Source organism: Neovison vison, chromosome 13 (assembly GCF_020171115.1).
Source record: "Neovison vison isolate M4711 chromosome 13, ASM_NN_V1, whole genome shotgun sequence".
Lineage (NCBI taxonomy): Eukaryota > Metazoa > Chordata > Mammalia > Carnivora > Mustelidae > Neogale > Neogale vison.
The window spans coordinates 10,628,251-10,649,906 of NC_058103.1; the positions used below are offsets into that span (position 1 = coordinate 10,628,251).

At 50.0% G+C, this 21,656-nt stretch overlaps 1 protein-coding gene across 4 annotated transcripts; it reads right to left on the bottom strand.

Moving 5' to 3' along the window:
• Positions 1–8,295: 8,295 nt before the first annotated feature.
• LOC122893804 (interferon alpha-inducible protein 27-like protein 2) lies at positions 8,296–15,424 on the bottom strand. Of its 4 annotated transcripts, none has more exons than XM_044231073.1 (5): positions 15,326–15,424; positions 11,242–11,334; positions 9,582–9,611; positions 8,973–9,134; positions 8,296–8,531 (listed from the first exon to the last, which is right to left on the bottom strand). In XM_044231073.1, the coding sequence occupies exons 2-5, from the start codon at positions 11,270–11,272 to the stop codon at positions 8,455–8,457; spliced, it is 300 nt and encodes a 99-aa protein (XP_044087008.1). In that variant the 5' UTR covers positions 11,273–11,334; positions 15,326–15,424; the 3' UTR covers positions 8,296–8,454. The 4 variants fall into 4 exon arrangements, with proteins under 4 accessions (XP_044087008.1, XP_044087007.1, XP_044087009.1 ...); XM_044231072.1 differs by having other exon boundaries at positions 15,299–15,406; XM_044231074.1 differs by lacking the exon at positions 15,326–15,424 and adding an exon at positions 15,153–15,256.
• Between the last annotated feature and the right edge of the window lie 6,232 nt (positions 15,425–21,656).

The following is a 21,656-nucleotide window of genomic DNA, read 5'->3' on the forward strand; positions in this document are numbered from 1 at the left end:
AGGCTTTGGTTGGTCCTAGTCTGACGAGGAAGGGGCTGTATGCACCCAGGGCCTTTCCTGAGCCTTGCTGGGCCTCAGTTTATTCCCTCATTCAGCGATGGGGTCGACAAAGGTTGCCGTTGGGCACCCAGGGTAAAGGGTAGCCAGGGTACATATGGAACCACTGACCATTTTGCTCTTCCTGGTGCATGGACACTAGATGTCCTGAGACGAATCAGACGCTGGCCCTTCCCTGCCTGACCTCAAGTCTGGTGGGTGGGGAGGCCAACAAGCAAACCAGCAGGACAGCATAGTATCATGAATGTCACAATGAAGCTCTGGGCACTTCTGGTCAAGGAGACTGAGTCAGGTTGGTCACTCCACTGTGTCTGGAAAAACCCTCCAGTTCCTACCCTGGTGATAAATGCTCTTGGCATCACTTGTCTCTGCTCATGTCCAAGTTGAGGGCTTATTTCCTGCCAGAGAGGTCTCATTCTCTGGAGTTGTTCTGTTTGTTGTTTGGTTTTGGTTTTTAAGGATGAGTTATCATCCTTAAAATTCTAAAACTTCTGCTTACACCCCAGCGGATAGCCTTAAGGTCTCTGGGAGCACCCTCTGCATTTTGTAGACCGCTATGGATGCAGAAACAGTATCACCCCCAACCGGTAACAAGAAAAATCCAGACAACCCACAAAAAAGTGATTTAAAAAATGAATATAAAATAAAAATAACCTTTCATGAACCCGTAAGAGCTGAAAAGGCAGGCCTGTGAGGTTCTCCACTGAGAAAGACTGAAGCAGGTGGAAACCTGGAGAAAACTTCCCTTGCTGGGAGGAGATAGGGAGGCGAGCTACAGCTGCACCTTCCTTCTCGCTTAGGGAACAGAGGCCTCACACTGCTGGGGGAAGGGCAGTAAACCTTGAAGCATCCCAGAGCGCAGATGAAGATCACTGTAGATAGGGGAAAGAAAGGAAAAACCTCTCCGCCCAAGGTTAGGGTACTAAACCTTCCTGGGCCCAGGGAGAACCCACCCACCACTGGGGGAGAGACAGGGCTATTGAGAAAACCCCATCCTACAGCCTGGGCCCATGCTGCCTGCCCAGACTGAGGCTGGTTGGGTCCACGGAGAACTCCACTGCTGCCTTCCCACCACCACCAGGCTAGCAAGTAACAAGCAACAGCCGTCTACACTGTTGGGGGAGCAGGTATGCAGAGACCTTCCCCAAGATGCATCCACCAGAAGGGAAGCCTAAAGCTAAGGCTAGAGCACAGACAGAGAGACCAGTTTCCACCGGAAACACAAGGTAAGGTTAGTTGGAAGCTGATGGATCATTGATGGGGATCATAGCAACCCCAAGTCCAACCCCAGCTCAGTTCCCAGTAAGATTGAATTCCCAGGTACAGACCTGTTTCTTGACATAAATACTCTTCACTTCCTTGTCTCCATGGGGCTTGTGCAGCAGACCAATGGAGGCTTGCCTTGCCCATCCTTCCCTGCCCCACCCCCAGCACTCACTCTCCAACACCTGCTGCCTTTACGGCCAGCACCTGTGACCCCCCCCACACACACAGCCAACAGGACAGGCCAGAAGTGTTCAGGTGTTAGTCCCCACCCCCCAGAAGAGACCTTAGCCAGGATTTTAACTGAGCATAAACACCCGTCAGGTGGAATGACTCAGACATGCCCCAGATTCCCAGAGATCTCTGGAGGATCAAGCCTCAGTCGCTCACAGTGCCAACTCACTACTGAATGGACCCTTTCTTGGCTGTGTCTCTCCCCACCTCATCTTTCATTCCCTGCTGGTGCCCCCTGGGGTCACCTCCCAAACCAACACCTTCATTCAAGTCTTCATGTTGGAGCATCAGTCCAAGACAACTTCCTGCCCTCTCCTCAGGCCCACTCAGGAACCCACAGGGCTGAGCCCATGACAACTATAGCGCCATATTGGATTGTTTCTGAAACTTGGCTGTGTCCAGGCCTTATCCTTCTAAGAGAAAAGTGAGGCTCAGACAAGAGGCTCTAAGGTCTGTCTTGCAGGAACACCCCCTGGTCCAGACCCCAGCCAGGTCCAGACCTGTGGTGGGCGTTCCAGCAGAAACCACAGCTCAGCTTTGAGGCTGGTTAAGGACTTTAGGGCAAATCCCTCAAACCAGTCCCTAGGTCTTTGCAATCCTCAGGAAAAAGTCTGGCACCATGTCTGTTTGGAAAATGTTCCTTCTCAATGTCCTTTTCCTCTCAAAAACTCTCCATTACGAAAGATTCTCGGGAGAGTCTGGATGGGGCCACCCAAAGGTGGCTGAAACTGTTGAACCCTTCCATCTCCTGGCCCCCTACCCTGAACCTCCTCACCAGCTGGTTCATTATGAAAATCATTTTATCTCCCTGAATATAGGCCGGCTATTCACGGAGGGAGCTCGGAGGGAGCTGGTGGGCAGGGAGCCAGGTCAAGTCTCCAAATCTGGAAACGAACCATAAAGCCGGCCATTCTCGGTCTGGGAGGAGGCGTCCTTCAACAGCAGCAGGAATTAGGGACTGAATTGATCTGAAGAATTCGGATCATTTCTTAACAGGTTCTTTCTTCTTTTTTAAAAGATTTTATTTATTTATTCGGGAAAGAGAGCAAGCAAGTGCATGGGGTGGGGGGGGTGCGCAGAGGGAGAGGCAGATTGGCCTTTGAGGACCTGAGCCAGAGGCAGACCCTTCACTGACTGAGCCCCCCAGGTGCCTCTTACTAGGTTCTCGTAACAAGATCTATAAAACTGGGGCAGCAGCCATTGCCTTTCTTGGAATGCTGGGCAGATTCTATGGGATGAGGCACTGGTAATGTCTTGACCATAGTAGGTGCGGTTTCAACGTTGCTTGCTTGGATCCCTCTGTTCTCGCTCTGTGCGTATTCAGGGTGCCTTTGTGGCATCTCCGAAGTCGCTGTGGGGGTTCAGGAGGACGGTGGCAGACCTCCATTTCTCCTCTCATGCCCCTTCCAGTCGGCGAACAGGAGAAGAATGAGGCACAAACAAGTCAGCTGCAAGAGATTGGGAGCAGGGGACAGCAGTCGAAAAGACCCGCTGCCCCGAGCAACTCCACAGTCTCACTTTTATTAGATAGAAACAATAGCCAACAGAGGAACTGATGAAGGTCAAACTTTAGTCCTATGTCTTGTGGACAAACGGGGAGGAGGGTAAAGTTTATAGTTAACCAAGCACATTCAAAGGACTCATCTAACAATGTTCTCTTCTGGGAAGAGAAAGGAGCAACAACAGGAAAAGGGAAGCAGGTGGTATTTCGTTCTACCCTGAGCTGATCAGGCGTTCCCAGCTGCCCAGCTTCACGATGGTATATCGTCCTTCTCCCCAAAGACCTGTTGCCAGTATATGTTTTTCTCAAGGCCACACCTAAATGTGCTTGGTAACTAGTAAAATCCTCCAGGGGTTACAGTTTAAGTAACACATTGTTCCAAGGGGCAGCTGCACTCTCGCCCAGACAGGGTGCTAACAGAACTCATGGAACAGAGCGTCCTTCCTGGGCCAGCCACAGTCCCCCCGCCTCAGGATCCCTTTCTGTACCTACTGTTTTCCACACTCTCAGACCAGGCTCCTCCTTTCAGCGAGCACCCCTCCCCCATGTGTCAGAATGGGAACATTACTTTTCAGGGGCAGGTAAAATTCTTAAGAAGAAGAATCCTCCCCCCTTTGTTCTGGCTGTCACCACTTGGCAGCCAGTGCTCCGGATATCCATGAAGATAGAGGGTCTGCACCCTTGTATGGGAATTCAGCATTTCTCATAGGAAGCCGCTGCACTTTGTCCCAGAGACCCAAAGCTTCCAAAAATAAAGTGCAGGCTATCTGCTGGAGGGGATCCACGGGGATCTGCCTGGTTCTTAAAGAGACATCCAACAGGCTTGTGCTGGGCCACCCCATGCTGCCTTCCAGGAGCAGAGCCCTTGAGGGTCTGCCTCTTTCTCCCCTTCTCTCCAGAGGGGAGAGCGGCCTCTTTCTCTCCTTCTCCAAAGACAACTTAAGATTCAGCTTTCTTGGGACTGCTCAGTGGAACCATGGGTCCGTGTGACCTCTGGCTCCCAAAGTTGTGTTCCTGTCATCTTCTCTTTCCTTCTCTTTGCGCACGTGATGCTAAGCCTCTTTAGTCCGTTACTGTTATCGTAGCGTTGTATGGAGAAGGATGGCTAAACGCAGCCCTCCGTTGGACTGCTTCCTCTGTTGCTTGTCATCAAGCAATAGAGGAATTCCCTACTGTGTTCATTAGAATATGTCGTAGGTGGCTGCTTGCTGTGAAAGAGACCCTCTTGGTTTAAGCAAGAGAAGTTTTTTTTTTTTTTTCTGTTGCTCCATCAGCTGAGTCTTGGCTCGGGGTAAGAGGGTGGTGGAGGGGTAGCTCTGCTCCTGGAGGCCCCGGGCTCCCACGGTCTTGTTCTTCCTTCCTGAGCAGGGGGCCTGATGTCGGACTTGATCCCAGGACCCTGGGATCATGACCTGAGCCAAAGGCAGATGATTAACCATCTGAGGCACCCAGGGGCCCCGTTGTTCTGCTTTCCTTGACGGGCTGCTCACATCTGCAGGTTCAAGACGGCTCACTCCCCTGCCTGCAGCAGAGCTCATGGGAAGGAGGCCAGGGGCTAGGGTGGGCCCACCTGCTCCCTGTCCCTGCGTGCCCAGAGAATGGCATCCTTCATTCTGTTCATCTTTCACTGGCCAGAACCCAGTCCAGTGAGCGCACCTACCTGCAGGTTATACTGGAAACGCAGTCCTTCCGCTGGGAGCATCACCTAGCCAAAAATCAGGGCTCTGTTCATGGGAGCCAGAAGGAAGGAGTAGACATTGAGCTGCTCCTAGCAGCCTCTACCCTGTTGATGAAGATGCCCATGTTGGACGCCACGGCACAGTTGGAGTCATGGATCAAACCAGGCCCTGACTTGTGTCTCCTCTCCAGATGCCTTGATAAGGGGTTAAGGGCAAGAAAGTCGAGGAACACTGAGAAAGGGTCTGTGCTGTGTGTCGTGCGCTCGCCTGAGTGACTTCCCACAGGTTCTCCCTACAGAAGGGAACAATGTGGTCAGGGTCATGAATTCTTTTTTTTTTTTTTTAAACATTCTGCAGTACTCTTTTTTTTTTTTTTTTTAGATTTTATTTACTTATTTGACAGAGAGAGATCACAAGTAGGCAAAGAGGCAGGCAAAGAGAGAGGAAGGGAAGCAGGTCCCCCACGGAGCAGAGAGCCCGATGCAGGACTCCATCCCAGGACCCCGAGATCATGACCTGAGCCGAAGGCAGAGGCTTAACCCACTGAGCCCCCCAGGCGCCCAGGGTCATGAATTCTTAGTTGGTCCTTGTTGTTCCTGTACTTCCCATGATCCACTCCCTGGTTGACTGTAACTTCTTGTATCAATAGTAGCTAATGGCATTAGCCGTGATTACCTGGCATCACAAGATTTGTTTGTAGTTAATGGAAGACTTGTTATAGGAACTTGCGGTTATCTGACTAGATACTGATGTATTACTCCTTCTCTTGTGGTCTGCCTTATAAATGCTTTTAAGGTGTGGAATAAAATCAGCACTGTTGGACATCCTCCTTGGTGCCCCTCCAGCCCCCATCTCTATGTCTCTTAATTTCTTTTCACCATCCTCCTACCCTCACGTTCCTGGTCGATTTGTCGCGCCGGCCGCAACATGCCCAACTCAAAAAGCCGTCCTCAATCCCCATAGTAAGACTGTGTCTTCCAACGCTCTTCCTGGCAGGCAGCGTGTGAGCCACCATGCACCAGAACATGGGGAGCAGGAAGTGTGCTTGACTTCCCGGTGCAGGGAGCTCCTTCGGACAACCAGGGGCCCCTGGAATCCCACAGAGGCAGGACCCGGAGTTGGGAGACCAACTGAAACCAGGAATTTCAGGAATCCTGGGGTCTTGCCAGGAGTATTTTCATTCAGTTCCCTGCAAAGGCCCTGCAGGCTGGTTAAGGGAGAAGAGGTATCAAGTCTCCTATTCATTTTCTAGTCCGGCAGAGCAAATGACCCCAAAGCCAGCAGCGTCAAAGAACACCCACTTGTTATGTTACAGTGTAGGGCCGACGTCCAGGCAGGCTTCCCTGAGTTGTTTGCTCAGGGTTTTACAAGGCCAAAATCAAGTGTTCAGCCAGATGGGGCTCTCCTTTGGGACCAGGGGGAAGAAATAAATCCCCCTTCTGCTTCAAATCTCTGGTTCCTCCTCTGTGATGAGTAGAGAACATTCTCTGCTTCTGAAGGGCTCCTGCAATGAATGTGGACTCACCTGCAGCGTCTCCCTCTGTGTATAACTGAACATAATTACGGAAGTGGCATCGCACCACAGGAACCCCCCCCCCACTCCAAGGGCAGGCCAGTGTATGAGGGTCAGGGTCACTGGGCACCAGGTTTAGAAATCTACCTACTCCAGAGCAAATCTGGTAGCAAAAGGGGAAGGTGCAGGTCAGCATTAGCAACAGGCTCCCTGGGAACTTGAGTGGGACGAAGGAGGTCAGAGCACAGTGTCCAGAACAAGGGGTGGTCTTGCGAAAGGTCTGCTGGGCCTCGGCAGGGAGGGAGGCTGACCTGCCAACCTTCCAGATCCAAGGCAGACCCATGTGCCCGGGTGGAGGCCTGGACCTCCAATGAAAGCAGGGACATTTACCTTCAGCTGCAAGGAGGGCCTTCAGACGTTTTAAAGAAGGCTTTGAAGTTGGAGGCATCATTTTGGGAACCTGTGCATTCTAGGGGGAGAGGATTCACAGCCTTTATCAGATTTTCTGAGGCATCAAGGAAAGAAAAGAAAGAAAAAGAACCAAGTATTGAATTAATACCCTAAGGGTGTATTCTTTGGCTAAGTAGCAAGCATGCTTCAGTGACCCGACGAGGCACCACTGGAAGACATGGCTGAGTCGCTTAACTTCCTTCAAGGTCCAGAGCACTACACTCCTAAGTTTGGTTCTTGCTGGAAACCAAGATCTCGTCAGCCTGCTCCCAGCACCTGAGACAGAGCGCGCAGGGGTGTAGGTCTGCGATCAGGTCAGTGTCACATTGGAAACATTTGTCTCTCATGACCCTCAGGATAGAACCCAAATTTCTCTTCCCCAACACGCTCGCTGTGGTCTGAATGTTTGTGTATCCCAAAATTCAGGTTGCAGTCCTACCCCCCAAAGATGGTGGTATCAGGAGGTGGGACCTTTGGGACGTGCTGAGATCCTGAGGATGGAGACTTCCTGGGTGGGATTAGTATCTTTACGAAGGAGGCCAGAGGGAGCTCGTGCCCTTCCGTGATGTGAGGGCCCAGCAAGAAGGGGGCCATCTAGGGACACTTTCTCACCAGCTTCTCACCAGCAACCTAGGGTTGCCAGTGCCTTGCTCTCTGACTTTTCACCTTCTGGAACTGTGAGAAATACATTTCTGTTATTTATAAACGACCCAGTTTAGGGATTTTTGTTAGAGCAGACTAAGACTTTCTGTGTCTTCTGCTGGGCCTGGGATCCCTGGGCTGGCCTCTGGCATGGCACTTCCCAGAGCACATTGTCGATGGCTGTCTACCTGTCCGTCAATCCTCCCCCACTCCCCACAGGAAGTCCAAGTTTGTAGCCCCCAGCCAGTGCCCGACCCACAGCGTGTGCTCAAAGAGTTGTGGAAAAGAGGAGCAGATCAGCACGTCAGCCAATTTTCTGATGCTCCGAGTTGGAAGTCATCCTAGCAAAGAGAAGTTTCTAGAAGATCTTGTTCTGGGAGAAGGACATTTAAGGGTGAGTCATGGCCCTGAAGTTAGAAAGGTCAGAGCCTCCAGCAAACTCCATCTCCCTTCTAGCTGCTGAGGAGAAAGGCAAAGGCTGGACGGTCGTCTTTGACTTGAGTCTGGAGCAATGACTCGTATGGGCCTGGGCCTTCAGAGCCGGGCCACTTAGGACAGAGCCATTAGACCTGAAGCTGGGAGGTGGTGGCTCCGAAGAGGATGTCCTTCCCCGCCAGTCCCCCGCCTCCCTCAACCCCGTTCCAGACTGCCCAGGAACTGAGCCAAACACCCACCCATGGCTGAGAACTTTGAGGTCATTTAGACCAACTCCCCATGTCCAGAGGGACAAATGAGGGCCAGAGAGGAGGTGGCCTGCCCCGAGTCACACAGAGTCACAAGCAGGGTGGGGGCAGCCACTCGCCCCCACGTTTTGGCACATCCCAGCCGAGTGCACCCTGCACTCCAACACCACGTTGCTCCAGACCACAGGACTAGGAAAGAGCAGTGACCCACCCTCCCCCGCCCCCCTTCCCGCCCTCGCCCCCAACTTGGAGCAAGAAGGAGGGGATTCAGGATGGGCTGCAACTACAATTTTTATTGCTTATTTTCCTCAGGGCACACTTGTCAGCCCGGGACTGGTCCCTCCCTGCATGGGGTCGGTGGGGGGCGGGGAGGGGTGGGGAGGCCTGGGAGAGGGCCGTTCTCTTCTTTGCAGGCAGACAGGAGGGAAACTCTTAGAAGCTCAGGAACGTGAGCACAGAGCCCAGGGAGCCCAGGATGATCTTGGTTGACAGCGAGAGTCCTGCTGCTCCTGGGGGAGAAGGAGAGGGTGAGCAGAGTGGTAAGGAGCAGACCTAGGGCAGCTCCATGGGACAAAACCGAGAGGTCAAAGACTCCAGGGCCCCAGTCAGCACCCTCCCGTTTCCCAAAGCCCTCCAGATCTCTGCTATGGGAGGCAACTGCCCGCAGCCCGCTGGCCAGCACGCCATGGAGAAGCCCAGAACTGGGAGCTGTCCCTCTCCAGGGAAGAAGGTTGAGCCCAGGCAGGGCGGGGATCCCCGAGGCACCCAGCAACCGCAGCCTGAAGCCGGCTTGCCCCATGCCCGGGGCCTCCCTCCTGCACCTCCCGGGGAGAAGCTGGAGGGTGACGCTTAGGAGCAGACAAGGAGGGTGGGGGGAGGCTAAGATCCGGGCCGGGTACTGAGGCGCTGGTCCTCCTCGCCCCTCACAGCAAGTCCCCAGGGACACTTACCCACCGACTGCAGTGTCGCCACCAGGCTGCCAGCGGCGATGCCACCCCCGTTGGCGATGGCAGCAGAGGACATCATCTTGGCTGCTAGCGAGGAGGCAGCGATTCCGGCCCCAGTGAAGCCCACAGCGCCCAGCACGGTGGGCACGGACGCCACGGACACGACTGTCGGGTTGGGTTGGGTTAAGAAGTGGGCTCAAGGGAAGGGACCTGCACACGCTCAATCAGGCTCAGGGGGCTTTGGGAGGCGCAGGCAAGGGGGTGAACTCTGAGCTCAGGAGAGACTATGGGCATGGCCCATTTTTCAGAAAGGAAACAGGAGCTCAGAAAAGTCAGAGATACCCCCAAGGTCACAGGGTAAATGCCTGCAAAGAGGAGATGGGCCCCTGCTGGGATTGCCTCCACTGTGGAGTTTCCATGACACCAGCTGGTCCAAGCTCCTTGTTTCTTGTTTCCAGTTCCTGGCTTCCTCCCCATTTCCACCAGTCCACTTCCTCCCCACCATCTGCGAAAGTCCAGGACAGACCTGGGCCTGGACAAGATGGTTGCTCCCCAAGACCCAGGCTCGGGGGAACAGATAAGGACTTGAACCCCTTCCCTACAAAGACTCACCTCCTCCTATCACAGCTGCCACAGTCTTGACTAGAAACCAAAAGAATGTTCTGTGAGTTCTTGGCTCCCTGAGCCTCCCCTTGGCTCCCTGAGCCTACAGCCCACCCACGGGGAGGGCATTGTCCATGTTGGGAGATGGGAAGGAATGACCTCATCTGACACCTGCCTACTGCATTCAGACAGGGGGATTTCTGGGAAAGCGGGCCCCTCTTCTGAGCTTGGCAAGGATTGCTGGGGAGTCAGATTCCAGACTCAAATGACTTGTCCCAGATGGATTTGCATGCTTTGACCTCAAATTATCTGGAGACAGACTTTGAGGTCTTCATTCCAGAAAACCCAATGATCACATAGAGTCTGCTTTGTTTTCTCAATCTGTCTGCAGATTGGTCGGTGGGGGCCTGTTTGCAGGGAGAGCAAAAACAATCTTTCTCGTTCTGTCTGCCATCCAAGCCTGATTTGTTTAAAACAAACAAAACAAAACAAAGACAAACACACCCCTACAGAAGGCTGCCCTGCATCCCTTCTCGGGTGGACGAGGGATACTTGGCAGAGTGGTTTAGGGCTTGGTGGTGTTGGTCGAGGCGAAGGAACCGGATGCCTTGCTCTCTGAACAAAGATGTTAGTTCAGGGTCAGTGTTTTTTTAGGGGGAGATTATATAACTTTCTCCTGTTGCCCCACAGATCTTTCCAGACAGCAATAAATCCTCACGGAGAAAGATGTGCTTCATTTTGCGCTGCCCAGCAAGTCAGGGCAAGCACTGCTGGGCACTTGAACTCTACTTGAGATGAGTCAAGGCCGGACCTGTTGCCCACTTGTCTGAGAAGCCCCCAAAGGCAGCCAATCTGGACTCAGCATTGCCTCCCTGTGACCACAGCCTCTCAGAGCACTAAGACCCTTTCGGCTTGCACTGGCCTGTCTCTCCAACATGTGGGTCCCTAGGGGGTGGGCAGAGGTCCTGGTCAGCTGCCCCCATAGGGGTTAGGCCTGCAAAAGTGTGCAGGAATGAATTCAGCCAGCTCCCCAGGAAGAGAGCCTTCTGGGGATAGGAAGGGAAGTTAAAAGGTGAGAGTCAAACCCTTGCAGCTGGACATTATGGTTTGGCTGGAAGGGTGATGCGGGGCTGGCCGGCAGCTTGGCCTGTCTGGGTCCTGATGTGCACAGAAGGCCCATGGGAAAGAGGCGCTGTTCCCCTGCTAACCTGCTGCGGGGCACCCCCAACAGTCATCCGTGGGAGGGTGGCCTGGTCTCTCGAGGCTATTCAGAACCTACTCTGTCCTGAAGCCTCCTCCCTACACCAGATTCTCTGCATTTTGATTCTACTTCCTGTCCTAGGTAGGGTAATAACCCCACCTCCCTGCCCAAAGGCCCAGGGCCAAAAACAATTCCCTCATTTGTAGATAGGGGACAATGGTTACCTTCTGGGGTTGCTATGGCAATTAAAACAATTGATAAATGTTAAGTGTTTGGCAAAGTGACTAGGACGGCAGAGCATTAGATAAAATCTATCTGTCCTTACTATTTTAAGGATTGCTTATCATAAGCTTAGGAGTCCTTTGTGTTACTGGTAAACAGGAATGACTGCTGGCTGGAGACTTGTCCCGGGTCTAAGTATTGGGTGGGGGCCCGAAAAGCTGAACTTTGTTACCCTGGGCCAGTTACCTCCGGCTCTGGAAAGAGTCAATGCTGCCATGCTGGTGGCTTTCAGTGTCCCCAGCAGGGTTCCCACGGAAGCTGTAGCCTGGCTCAGGGCAACTGTGGATGACAGGGTGAGTCCAGAGAAAGAACAGAGGATGAGTTTGCAGGGTCAGAGGTCAGCAGTGGTCAGAGGCCCCGCCCTCCCCTTCCATACTATGCTGCTGTTCTTGCTGGGGAAGGAAGAAGGACCCTGGGGTCGACACCAGGAGAGCGAAAGCAAAGTGGCATGTTTGCAACAATTGGAAGCCAGTATTAGACACTCATCTAGTGACCCTGACAATCTCAGGGTGGAAAAAGCAATACGGTGAGGTCAATAGTACACTATTCTATACAGACATTAAAACACGTGCAAACAAAAAGCCAACACCCATTTTGCAAAAATACATATGAAAAACAGATACACATTAAGCATATTGGAAAGGCTGACTCTGAGGGAGGGAGGTATTGCAGGGGTAGTTGGGGGGCGTGTGGTTAAAAAGAAAACCACAGGTCCCACAATGGTGTCCCTTCAGTTAAGGCCCCAAGTGTAAACTGAGACTTAATACCTAGCCTGACGGCACTTTCAGTCCCCCAGGAATATATCCCTTAACCAGTCAATGTGGGATTTCCCAGGGAGCACTAGGAAATTTCCTGATGGGCCCCCTCCGTTCCCCTTAGGAGGGTGACCTTGCCTATAACAATGGTTTCTCTCCCAATAATTCCTTGTTTTCTGCTCTCGCTACCTTTTAAAAACTTGGATCCTCTGTAACCCTCGGGAGCTCCCCTCTCCTCGCTCATTGGGAAGCTGGCCAAATGCACGAGTTGACTACAAATAAAGTCAATTAGATCTTTAAAATGTCCTTGGTTGGATTATTCTAATACAACGGAGGAAAAGGGGGAAGATAAACAGCAAGAACGAACAGCTAAGACCGGAGAGGGAGCTCACACAAACTAAAGAAGAAAACGGGCCCGGAATGAAGAATTTTGTTAAAATCAGGACATGTCAGTGAGAACCAAGGAGGTGAAGCTAGAAATAGACTCCGCCCCTCCCCATCGCCCTCCTGGCCCCCCACCCACCAGCCCCTCTAGGAGGGCTCACCCCCGGAAACCACCTCTGTGGCTTTGGCCATGCTCGTGTCATTACTCTGGATCCCATTCGCTTAGAGACCAGGGAAGAGGACAAGGTGGCCACCTGGATGAATTGCATGGCACAGAAATTGAATGCGTGTGTCAGGCTGAAAGGAACCCAACACCTCCATTTTGTCTCAGTTTTCCTTTCTAATTGATTCGGTCTGTCTTACAGCTTATCTTTAACTCGGGCAGAAGCCTGGGTGGGCAAAGCATCCCGCAGTGGAAACCAAACTACCCCCAACTCCCCAGCAATAAAGGCCCTACGACTGGGGCTCCTGGGTGGCTCAGTGGGTTAAGCCTCTGCCTTCAGCTCAGGTCATGATCTCAGGGTCCTGGGATCGAGCCCCGCGTCAGGCTCTTGGCTCAGCAGGGAGCCTGCATCCCCCCCCACTCTCTCTCTGCCTGCCTCTCTGCCTACTTGTGATCTCTGTCTGTCAAATAAGTAAATAAATAAATAAAAATCTAAAACAAACGAACAAATAAAACCCCTGCGACTGACCCCAAGGCCATGACCTTCACTGCCCATCTGCAGTACTCAATGACTGTCCCACATTTTCCTTATATAAACCTGGCCATGTTTTCAGCACTTTGGAGACCGCTTTTGGGACACTAGCCCACTGTCTTCCCCATGTTGGCCTCAACTGAAATAAATCCCTTTCTTGTCCCACCCCTGCACGTGTGTGCGCACTCTCTCTTTCTTGCTCTCTCTCTGCCTTTGGATTTTGTCAGCAGTTAGCCCTGTGCCCTGACTCCTGGTTACAGGACAGCAGCCCATTGAGCAAGTAGAGAGATGCTTGGAGAAGCTGCGCAAAAATAATGAAGGCTTGCCTAAGCAGCAAAACGGAAGGTGAGGAATCATCAGTAAAAGAAAAGAAAGGATTGTTTCAGGACTGGACATCAGGGGGAAAGAGAGTTTATATCAGGCAGATGGCAAATGATCTCACTAGTGCTGAGCTGGACAGATCGGGTGGACTTTCCAAAGGTCACCTTCCTGGGACAGGTTGACGTACAGCTGCACAGACCTTAGCACCCTGTGCTGCCGTCGCTGCTGCTGCTCGGCGGGCTGTCGCACCTTACAAATACGACTCCAGCGTCCGCAGCCCTCACCCCGCCATCCAGCCTCTGAAGTCTTGGTGTGCTGCGGTTGGGGGCAAATGACTCCAATGTGGGCTTCCTTCTTTTTGAACAGGATGGAGCTTTGGTGCAGGGAGGGGACCCCAGAAAGGAAGGGGATCATGCCCACAACTTTGAAAAACGCTGTCCAGTAGGGACAGAGAGACCTCTCTGAACTTGTCAGGGCTGGATGTCCGGAAAGGGTCCTGGAAATGGTGAAGGAAGGGTGGGGAGTGGACTCTATTTCTCCAAGCTGGCTGCTTCCTTCCTCCCAAAAGGCCCAGCACCAACTTCTTAGCCATTTCTGGGAATTTCTTAAATTTCCACAGAGCAGGGTTTTTTTTTTTTTTAAAGATTTTATTTATTTATTTGAGAGAGAGTGAGCAAGAGAGCAAGAGTGAAGGAGAGGGAGAGAGGCAGAGAGAGAACTCGAGGGGGCTGGTGGTCAGAGGGAGAAGCAGGCTCCCTGTTAAGCAGGGAAGCCTGACGCGCGGCACTGCATCCTGGAAATCCCACAGAGCAGTTTAAAAGGCACCAGAGTTAGGAAATAAGAACCAATTACGTTTTAAGGTATATACTGTCGTCCAGTTGCTCTGGGTTCCTGTTCTCATGCCATCCCCTTGATGAGGGAAACAAAAGCAAGGGAAATGTAACTTCAATCTCCTTAGCTTGGAGCTCACTGACAGATACCTGAAATGTGTCCCACATGACAATCCTCAAGAAATTTGTGTACTTTTTTAAAAAAAGATTTTATCTATTTATTTGACAGACAGAGATCACAAGCAGGCAGAGAGACAGACAGAGAGAGAGAGAGAGAGAGAGAGGAGGAAGCAGACTCCCGCTGAGCAGAGAGCCCGATGCGGGGATCAGTCCCAGGACCCTGAGATCATGACCCAAGCCAAAGGCAGAGGCTTTAACCCACTGAGTCACCCAGGCGCCCCGAAATTTGTGTACGTCTTATTAAGGACTAAAAGTAACCCGATCTTTACAGCAGTTGGCCCCTCAAAATTCTGAAAGCCTTGCTTCCAAATTCCTTAGAGACACTATCCCTAATCCTCACTAATTACAATATATATAATAACCAGTCGCTCCTCACAATCCCCGTGCAGCTCTTTCTGCTTACGCGTCCTGTCCCCATGCTGTAAGAAAAATACCTTTTAGTACCATCAAATGTTTCAGGAATTCTTTCTTGACTGTTGGGCTCAATGATCCTGCATCATCCCCATTTAAGACAGTGAGAACAAAGAGATGACTACCCCCATTTTAAAGATTTTATTTAGAGAAATCACTAGTAGGCAGAGAGGCAGGCAGAGAGAGAGAGAGGGGGGTAGCAGGCTCCCCACTGAGCACAGAGCCCGATGTGGGGCTCGATCCCAGGACCCTGAGATCATGACCCAAGCCGAAGGCAGAGGCTTAACCCACTGAGCCACCAGGCACCCTGACTATCCCCATTTTATAGATGAGGAAACCCCTCTGGCACAGAGAGGGTAAGTGACACATCCCAAGTCCAGCTGCTTCTAAAGCCTGGGCTTGGAATGATTCCAGTTTGATCCTCCTGACACTTGTCTTCTCCCCTGGCCTCACCCGCTGCCACCCAGGCTTGAACAAGGCTCATTGTCCCAGAGTCCCAAGGTCAAATGGCAGGGACTTACCCTTCCTCCTGAATGACCTGATGAGGAACAAAGAGCTTTCTGGGAGTGGATTCCCGCGGCCTTCCCTTGCCTGCACTGAGCCTACCACCCACTAGAGCTGGAGGCCTCAGGAAGGAGCCCCCTCTGCCCACCCCTCCCTGTCTTACCCAGAAGCAGATCCTCTGGTAACCGACCTGAGGTCTGAGCTTGGCTGTGTTTTCCAGATCAGACTCCCTGCTTTTATGGCAACTTCCTCTTTGACTCCCACTTTGAGCACAACCAATGGGATAGGTTTTATTTTTACTGGGAATTGGAAACCGAAACTGGAAACTGAAACAAGAAATAGGTTGGGTTTGGAGGCTGGCCAACTAATAGAAATTGACCTGGTGGGGGGTGGGGCTGGATGTAGAAAACAAGATGGAGTCACTCATGTCAAGCAGGGATGTAAGCAGCCAGGGGTGTTGCCTCTCTAAGACCAGACATCACCGAAAACCAGCACAGGCTGAGGACACACCCAGAACTGAGAACCAGCAGAGCCAGAGGTCTGCCAAGGTCCAAGACTGATTAAATCCCTTGAAAAGGGGAAGACTTTTGTAGCAAACTGGCAGACTTTTCAGACGCCCATCCTTTTGTGTCTGATCGCATCGGAAAAGCAACTGCCCGTGGCAAGACCTTTATCGGGGACATTAGGCTGCCATCCGGACAGTGGGCTTTCTCAAATAGATTTTATGTCTGCTTCAACAGCTTGTCACTCAACTTACTGGACAGCTGTGAGGTAAGCAGATCGATCGTGGGTTCAGTAACACTTTCAGGTATACAGAGGAGGGTATTCATGTCCCTACATACATTGTTTCCTCAGTAGTTTTTATTTAAAATAATCGATGTACCCAAGTAGCACATTTTCGGCAGCCTGCCTTTGGCTCCTACACCGGTCAAGGGCAGAATCTAGTTATTATAGAGAGGGGATCTGGTCACTGTATCCGCCACCATCGGCTAATATAAAATGCTTTGTCATTTAATTTGGGGACAGGATGTACTCCCTGCATAATAAAGGTCATAAGAAATCTGATCAAAGTTCTAAAAAAAAAAGGATAAATATTGATTTCTAATAAAGACAAGGTGGTTTTCAGAATAATCTTAGGCCTTGCAGTGGCCAGTGTTCAGCTATTTGGAAAGTCTGTACTGAAGACCCATCATGGCAGACACCGATCTGGGCACTGAGATAGTACACGAGGCAAATAAGATCAAAGTACCTGTCCTTACAGTTTATAAGCCAGTGTGGTGGGAGGAGGAAACAAGATAAACAACTATATAGTTATGCAATCTATTATTTGAAGAAGTACCAAGGCAAAAGGAGGTGGAAGAGGGAGTCGGGCAGAATTGTGGGGGAAAGTCTTTCCAGGTAAAAGGAACAGAGATGGCAAAGAACCAGGTATGAGAGGAACAGGGAAGAGACCAGTGTGGCTGCAGCAGGTGGTTGAGGGAGAGAGGCAGGAGCTAAAGACAGAGGCTGACTGGGAGCCAGGCCATCTGGGGCTCCCTCAGCCATCGCAAGGACCTGGTCTTGATCTCTGAGCAAAATGGGAAGCTCTTACAGAGGCTGAGAGAGAAATGGTACCATCAGGTTCACAACAGCTGTTGCGCCAAGAACAGACTAAAAAGAAATTTGTGTGCTTTAAATATTCAGCACGGATGGCATGACATAAACACGTTATTTTTGTTAGCTTAAGCTACACTCTGATGGCAGTCTGTTGAGGATTAAGCTACAGTCCAAGCCCTGTTCAGGAACCCACACTCTCCCCATCAGCTACGTACGGCAGCAGGAAATTTGCGAATTCACATGAAGAATGTGTGTGTGTGATTGTATGTGCACGTTCTTGTATGCAAGCTGTGTCATGAGTCTTAACATCCTAAAAACATTTGGGGTGGGGGAGCTCACCTGGATTCTTCAGGGGTGTTGAACGGGACCTGAGGCTTCTAATCACTTCTAGATGGAATGACACATGGTTGGCACGTCAGCATGGTTTTTATCCAACAATTCTGCAAAATGTCAACAGTAAATTCAACTTCTCCTAAAACTTCTCCCACTGTCTCCTCCCAACTGACTCTCAGATGGCTATTTATGATCTCGTTAAGAAGTTAGATGCAATCAGAAGAGAATTCTCTTCCCCATGTCCGTTCCATGGACCCCCAGCATCTGTATCTGTTTACTCTGGTTATACTTCTGGTTGCTACAGATTTCGTCCCTTCTTGCCTACTCAGAAAGATCAAACGTTGCTCTTACAACGATCCACTCTCTCTCCTGAGTTCTCTAAATAAAGGGGGAGTGAGAAAGAGAAACAAGAGGCCTCCAGTGGAGTCATTTGCCCCTATGACACTGAACTGAAGCTTAACTGCAGGGATGTGACTGACCTTTAAGCAGTCTATCTAGAAATTCCTGAAGACCCACCTTGCCTCCCTGTCCTCCAAAGGAAGGTGATCTGGTCTGAAACAATCTTTTGTTTTCTTTCACTAATAACTTCCTTGTCGTGCCCGTTTCTGCCTGTTAAAGTCTACCATTTCCTATACAGTGCCTCAGAGCCCCTTTCTGCGAGCTAGATGGGATGCTACCCTATTCAGGGATATTTGAATAAAACCAACTAGATCTTCACATTTTCTTGGTTTTTTTTTTGTAAGATTTTATTTATTTATTTGAGGGAGGGGATCAGAAAGGGAGAGGGAGAGAGTGAGAGAGAGAGAGAGAGAGAGAGAGAGAAACAAGACTTATCGCTGAGCAGGGAGCCTGCTGTGGGGCTTGATCCCAGGACTCTGGGATCATGACCTGAGCTGAAGTCTGATGTTTAACTGAAGGACCCACCCAGGTGTCCTCCCATCCTGGTTTTGTTTTTTAACACTAGACTGCTTCCTCCTCAAACAAAGGAGGAAGGAGGAAGCAGTAGGAGTCACATGGGTCTTACCATTTTTTCTTTTAAGTACCTACATCATCTTTTATTTTTCAGAGTTTTAAAAATTTTATTTTAGAGGGAGAGAGTGTGCAGGAGGGGGAGATGCAGGGAGGGGCAGAAGGAGAGGGAGAATCTCAAGCAGGTTCCATGTCCAGTGCAGAGACTGACATGGTGCTCAATCCCAGGACCCTGAGATCACGACCTGAACTGAAATCAAGGGTCAGATGCTTAACTGACTGAGCCACCCAAGGTACCCCAACTTTTTCATTAACTTTTTGCAACACATCTTTCAGTAAAGCTATTTTGGAATTTCGAAGACTTTTGGAGGGTTTTTACACCCATTAAAATAGGTATAGCATTCTGTTTATTTAATTTGGGGACTTTTAAGTGCACTTCTTAAATGATCTTATCTAATTGGAACATTCCTCATGATGATCATTATAATTGCCCCCAAGGGCTAGCAGCAGTTTGCTAGGACCCTACCTGAAAGTGAGGTACAATCCACATTTCAGTTGGGCTATATTTTGGGGCCCCAACCTGATGATTACCAGGAAAGTTCTCAGAGCACAAAACAAGCATAGTAGGACTTGGCCATCTTTATAGATATTTATAGCTTACAGGAGTCTCGTTCTTGGACACAGAATAAGCAGGTGTGTCAGAAAGTGGGGCATTTGACTCTTTAACGTTTAAGAACCTTGTTGTCCAAGGCTTTGGGTTTTGAGGGCTAAAAGGTATGTGCCACTAGGTTGAGGTTGTGCAGTGTTTCATAGTGTACTTTGCTTCATAGCAATTTTCTTGAGGCTGCTGAGTGACAGAGTGTCATTTTAACCTGTTCCATGATCAGATTATCCCAACATTAGGAGTCTTTGGGTTTGGGGGCAATTGCTCTAATAGCTCTTAAGTTCTTGACCCGTGACCACCAATTTCTGTGGCGTTTTGGCTTTGGAGATCCCTGTTAGCAATAACCTTTACCTACATAACACAAGACAAATATATGCATCTCAACATACCAACAGTACCCAAGAAATGTTACTGCGACTGGCCAAGAGAAGGCCATGCACACCACCAGCAATTCTCAGCGTGGGCTAACCCGGCAGACTAGTAAATGGAGACTGCAGGCTGGAGCTGGGAAAGGAATCCCCAACAACTGGGGGACTGTGAACTAAACCAAGGGCTGGGGATTCAGGTTCTGCATAGAACGGTCTGCCAGCTAAAGCCGACCTACTAAACCCAGGACTGAAGAACCAGTTCGAGGGGGAGCTCAATGCAAAGAGAGCAGAGCTCAGAACTAAAAGGAACTTTAGCCCTAGTCCTCTAGGGCACGTGGATTGGGGGTGAACAGCATGACCTCTGTCCAGTAGCCTGGGTTGGAATCCTTACTAGTTGTGACCTTGGGCAAGTTCATTAATCTTGATGTGCCTTAGTTTGGCGACACAGAGGCACCAAAAAAAAATTTTTTTAAGGTATTTCTATTTATTTTTTAAAAGATTTTATTTATTTATTTGACACAGAGAGAGAGAGAGAGAGAGAGAGCGCTAGAGAGGCAACAAGCAGGGAAAGTGGGAGTGGGAAGGCTCTCACTGAGCAGGGAGCCCAAGGCAGGGCTCGATCCCAGGACTGTGGGATCATGACCTGAGCCTAAGGCAGACGCTTAAGGACTGAGCCACTCAGGAGCCTCTAAAAAATGATTTTTAAAAAGAAACTCTAATACTAGCAGGGGTAGCTCTGAAGGAGAGAATTACATATAGCCAATAAATATTTGAAAAGATGGTCCATCTCACTAACAGTAAAATAATTTTTTAAAGGAGATAACTGTGAGTGAGTGTGGGTATTTCACGAGTCCGTGAATCCACCCATTAGTCAGGGTTTGGTCATGGGTAACAGAAGTCACTCGGGCTAACTTAAGCAGAATGAATTTTAACACAGGGAATCAGGTGCCTTCAAAATTGTTCCAAGACTGGAGGAGGAGGTTCTAGGCTGAATTTGCAGGAAGGACACCCTCTCAGAATGATGCTGAAATCCTAGACCACCAAGGCTGCAGCAACCGCTACCATGATCAAGAAATTGGGGTATAGGGGCACCTGGGTGGTTCAGTGGGTTAAAGCCTCTGCCTTCGGCTCCGGTCATGATCCCAGGGTCCTAGGATCGAGCCCTGCATTGGGCTCTCTGCTCAGCAGGGAGCCTGTTTCTTCCTCTCTCTCTGCCTGCCTCTCTGCCTACTTGTGATCTCTATCAGATAAATAAATAAAATCTTAAAAAAAAAAAAGAAATTGGGGTATCTAGGAGCACCTGGGTGGCTCAGTTGGTAAACGTCTGTCTTCTGCTCAGGTCATGATCCTGGGGTCCTTGGATTGAGTCCCATGTCAGGCTCCCTGCTCAGTGGGGAGCCTGTTTCTCCCTCTCCTCCTGCTCATGCTCTCTCACGCTCTCTCTCAAATAAATAAAATCTTAAAAACAAAACAAAACTGTAGTATCAGAAAGCCACTGTCCACCTGTTGGCTCTGGGACCAAAGTGCCTCTGATAACATGTACGCCAGAATAAAGCTGCATCTTGGTAAGGACAGGACCCTGGAACTCTCTGCTGCACCAAAAACCAAAGCAAAAGCCACAGAAGCAGAAACATGTAGTAAAAGCCTCCATTCTATTTGGCTCAGAAATTTTGCTTTCTGGAATTTTTTTAAAGAAAAGAATCAGGGGGCACCTGGGTGGCTCAGTGGGTTAAAGCCTCTGCCTTCAGCTCAGGTCATGATCTCAGGGTCCTGGGATCGAGCCCCACATGGGCCTCTCTGCTCAGCAGGGAGCCTGTTTCTCCCTCTCTCTCTGCCTACTTGTGATGTCTCTCTCTCTCTCTCTCTCTGTGTGTGTGTTAAATAAATAAAATTTAAGAAAATAATTAGACACACACCCAAAATGTCAGCACATAACGTTTACCATGGTGTTGCTCATGACAGCAAATGTTTGAAATAACAGCAAATCAAGTAAATAAAATGTTGTACCTCCACATAACAGAATTCTAGGCACCTTCAGTTTGTTTCCTATGGTTGAGATTCTCTTATGGTTTGTCTCCCTCTCTGATTTTGTCTTATTTTATTCTTTCCTCCCTTCCCCTATGAGTCTCTGTTTTGTTTCTTAAAGTCCGCAAAAGAGTAAGATCATGTAATTGTCTTTCTCAGATTGACTTATTTCACTTAGTATAATACGCTCTAGTTCCATCCACGTTGTTGAAAATAGCAAAGTTTCGGTTTTTTGAAGACTGAGTAATATTCCATTGTGCGTATATGTGTGTGCGTGTGTGTGTGTGTATACATACATATATATACCATGTCTTTTCTATCCATTCATCTGTCAATGCACATCTGGTCTCTTTCCATAGTTTGGCTATTGTGGACATTGCTGCTATAAACATTCAGGTTCACGTGCCCCATCGGATCACTACATTTTTTCTTTGGGGTAAATACCCAGTAGTGTGATTGCTGGGTCATAGGGTAGCTCTATTTTTGACTTTTTGAGGAACCTCCATTCTGTTTTCCAGAGTGGCTGTGCCAGCTCGCATTCCCACCAACAGTGTAGGAGGCTTTCC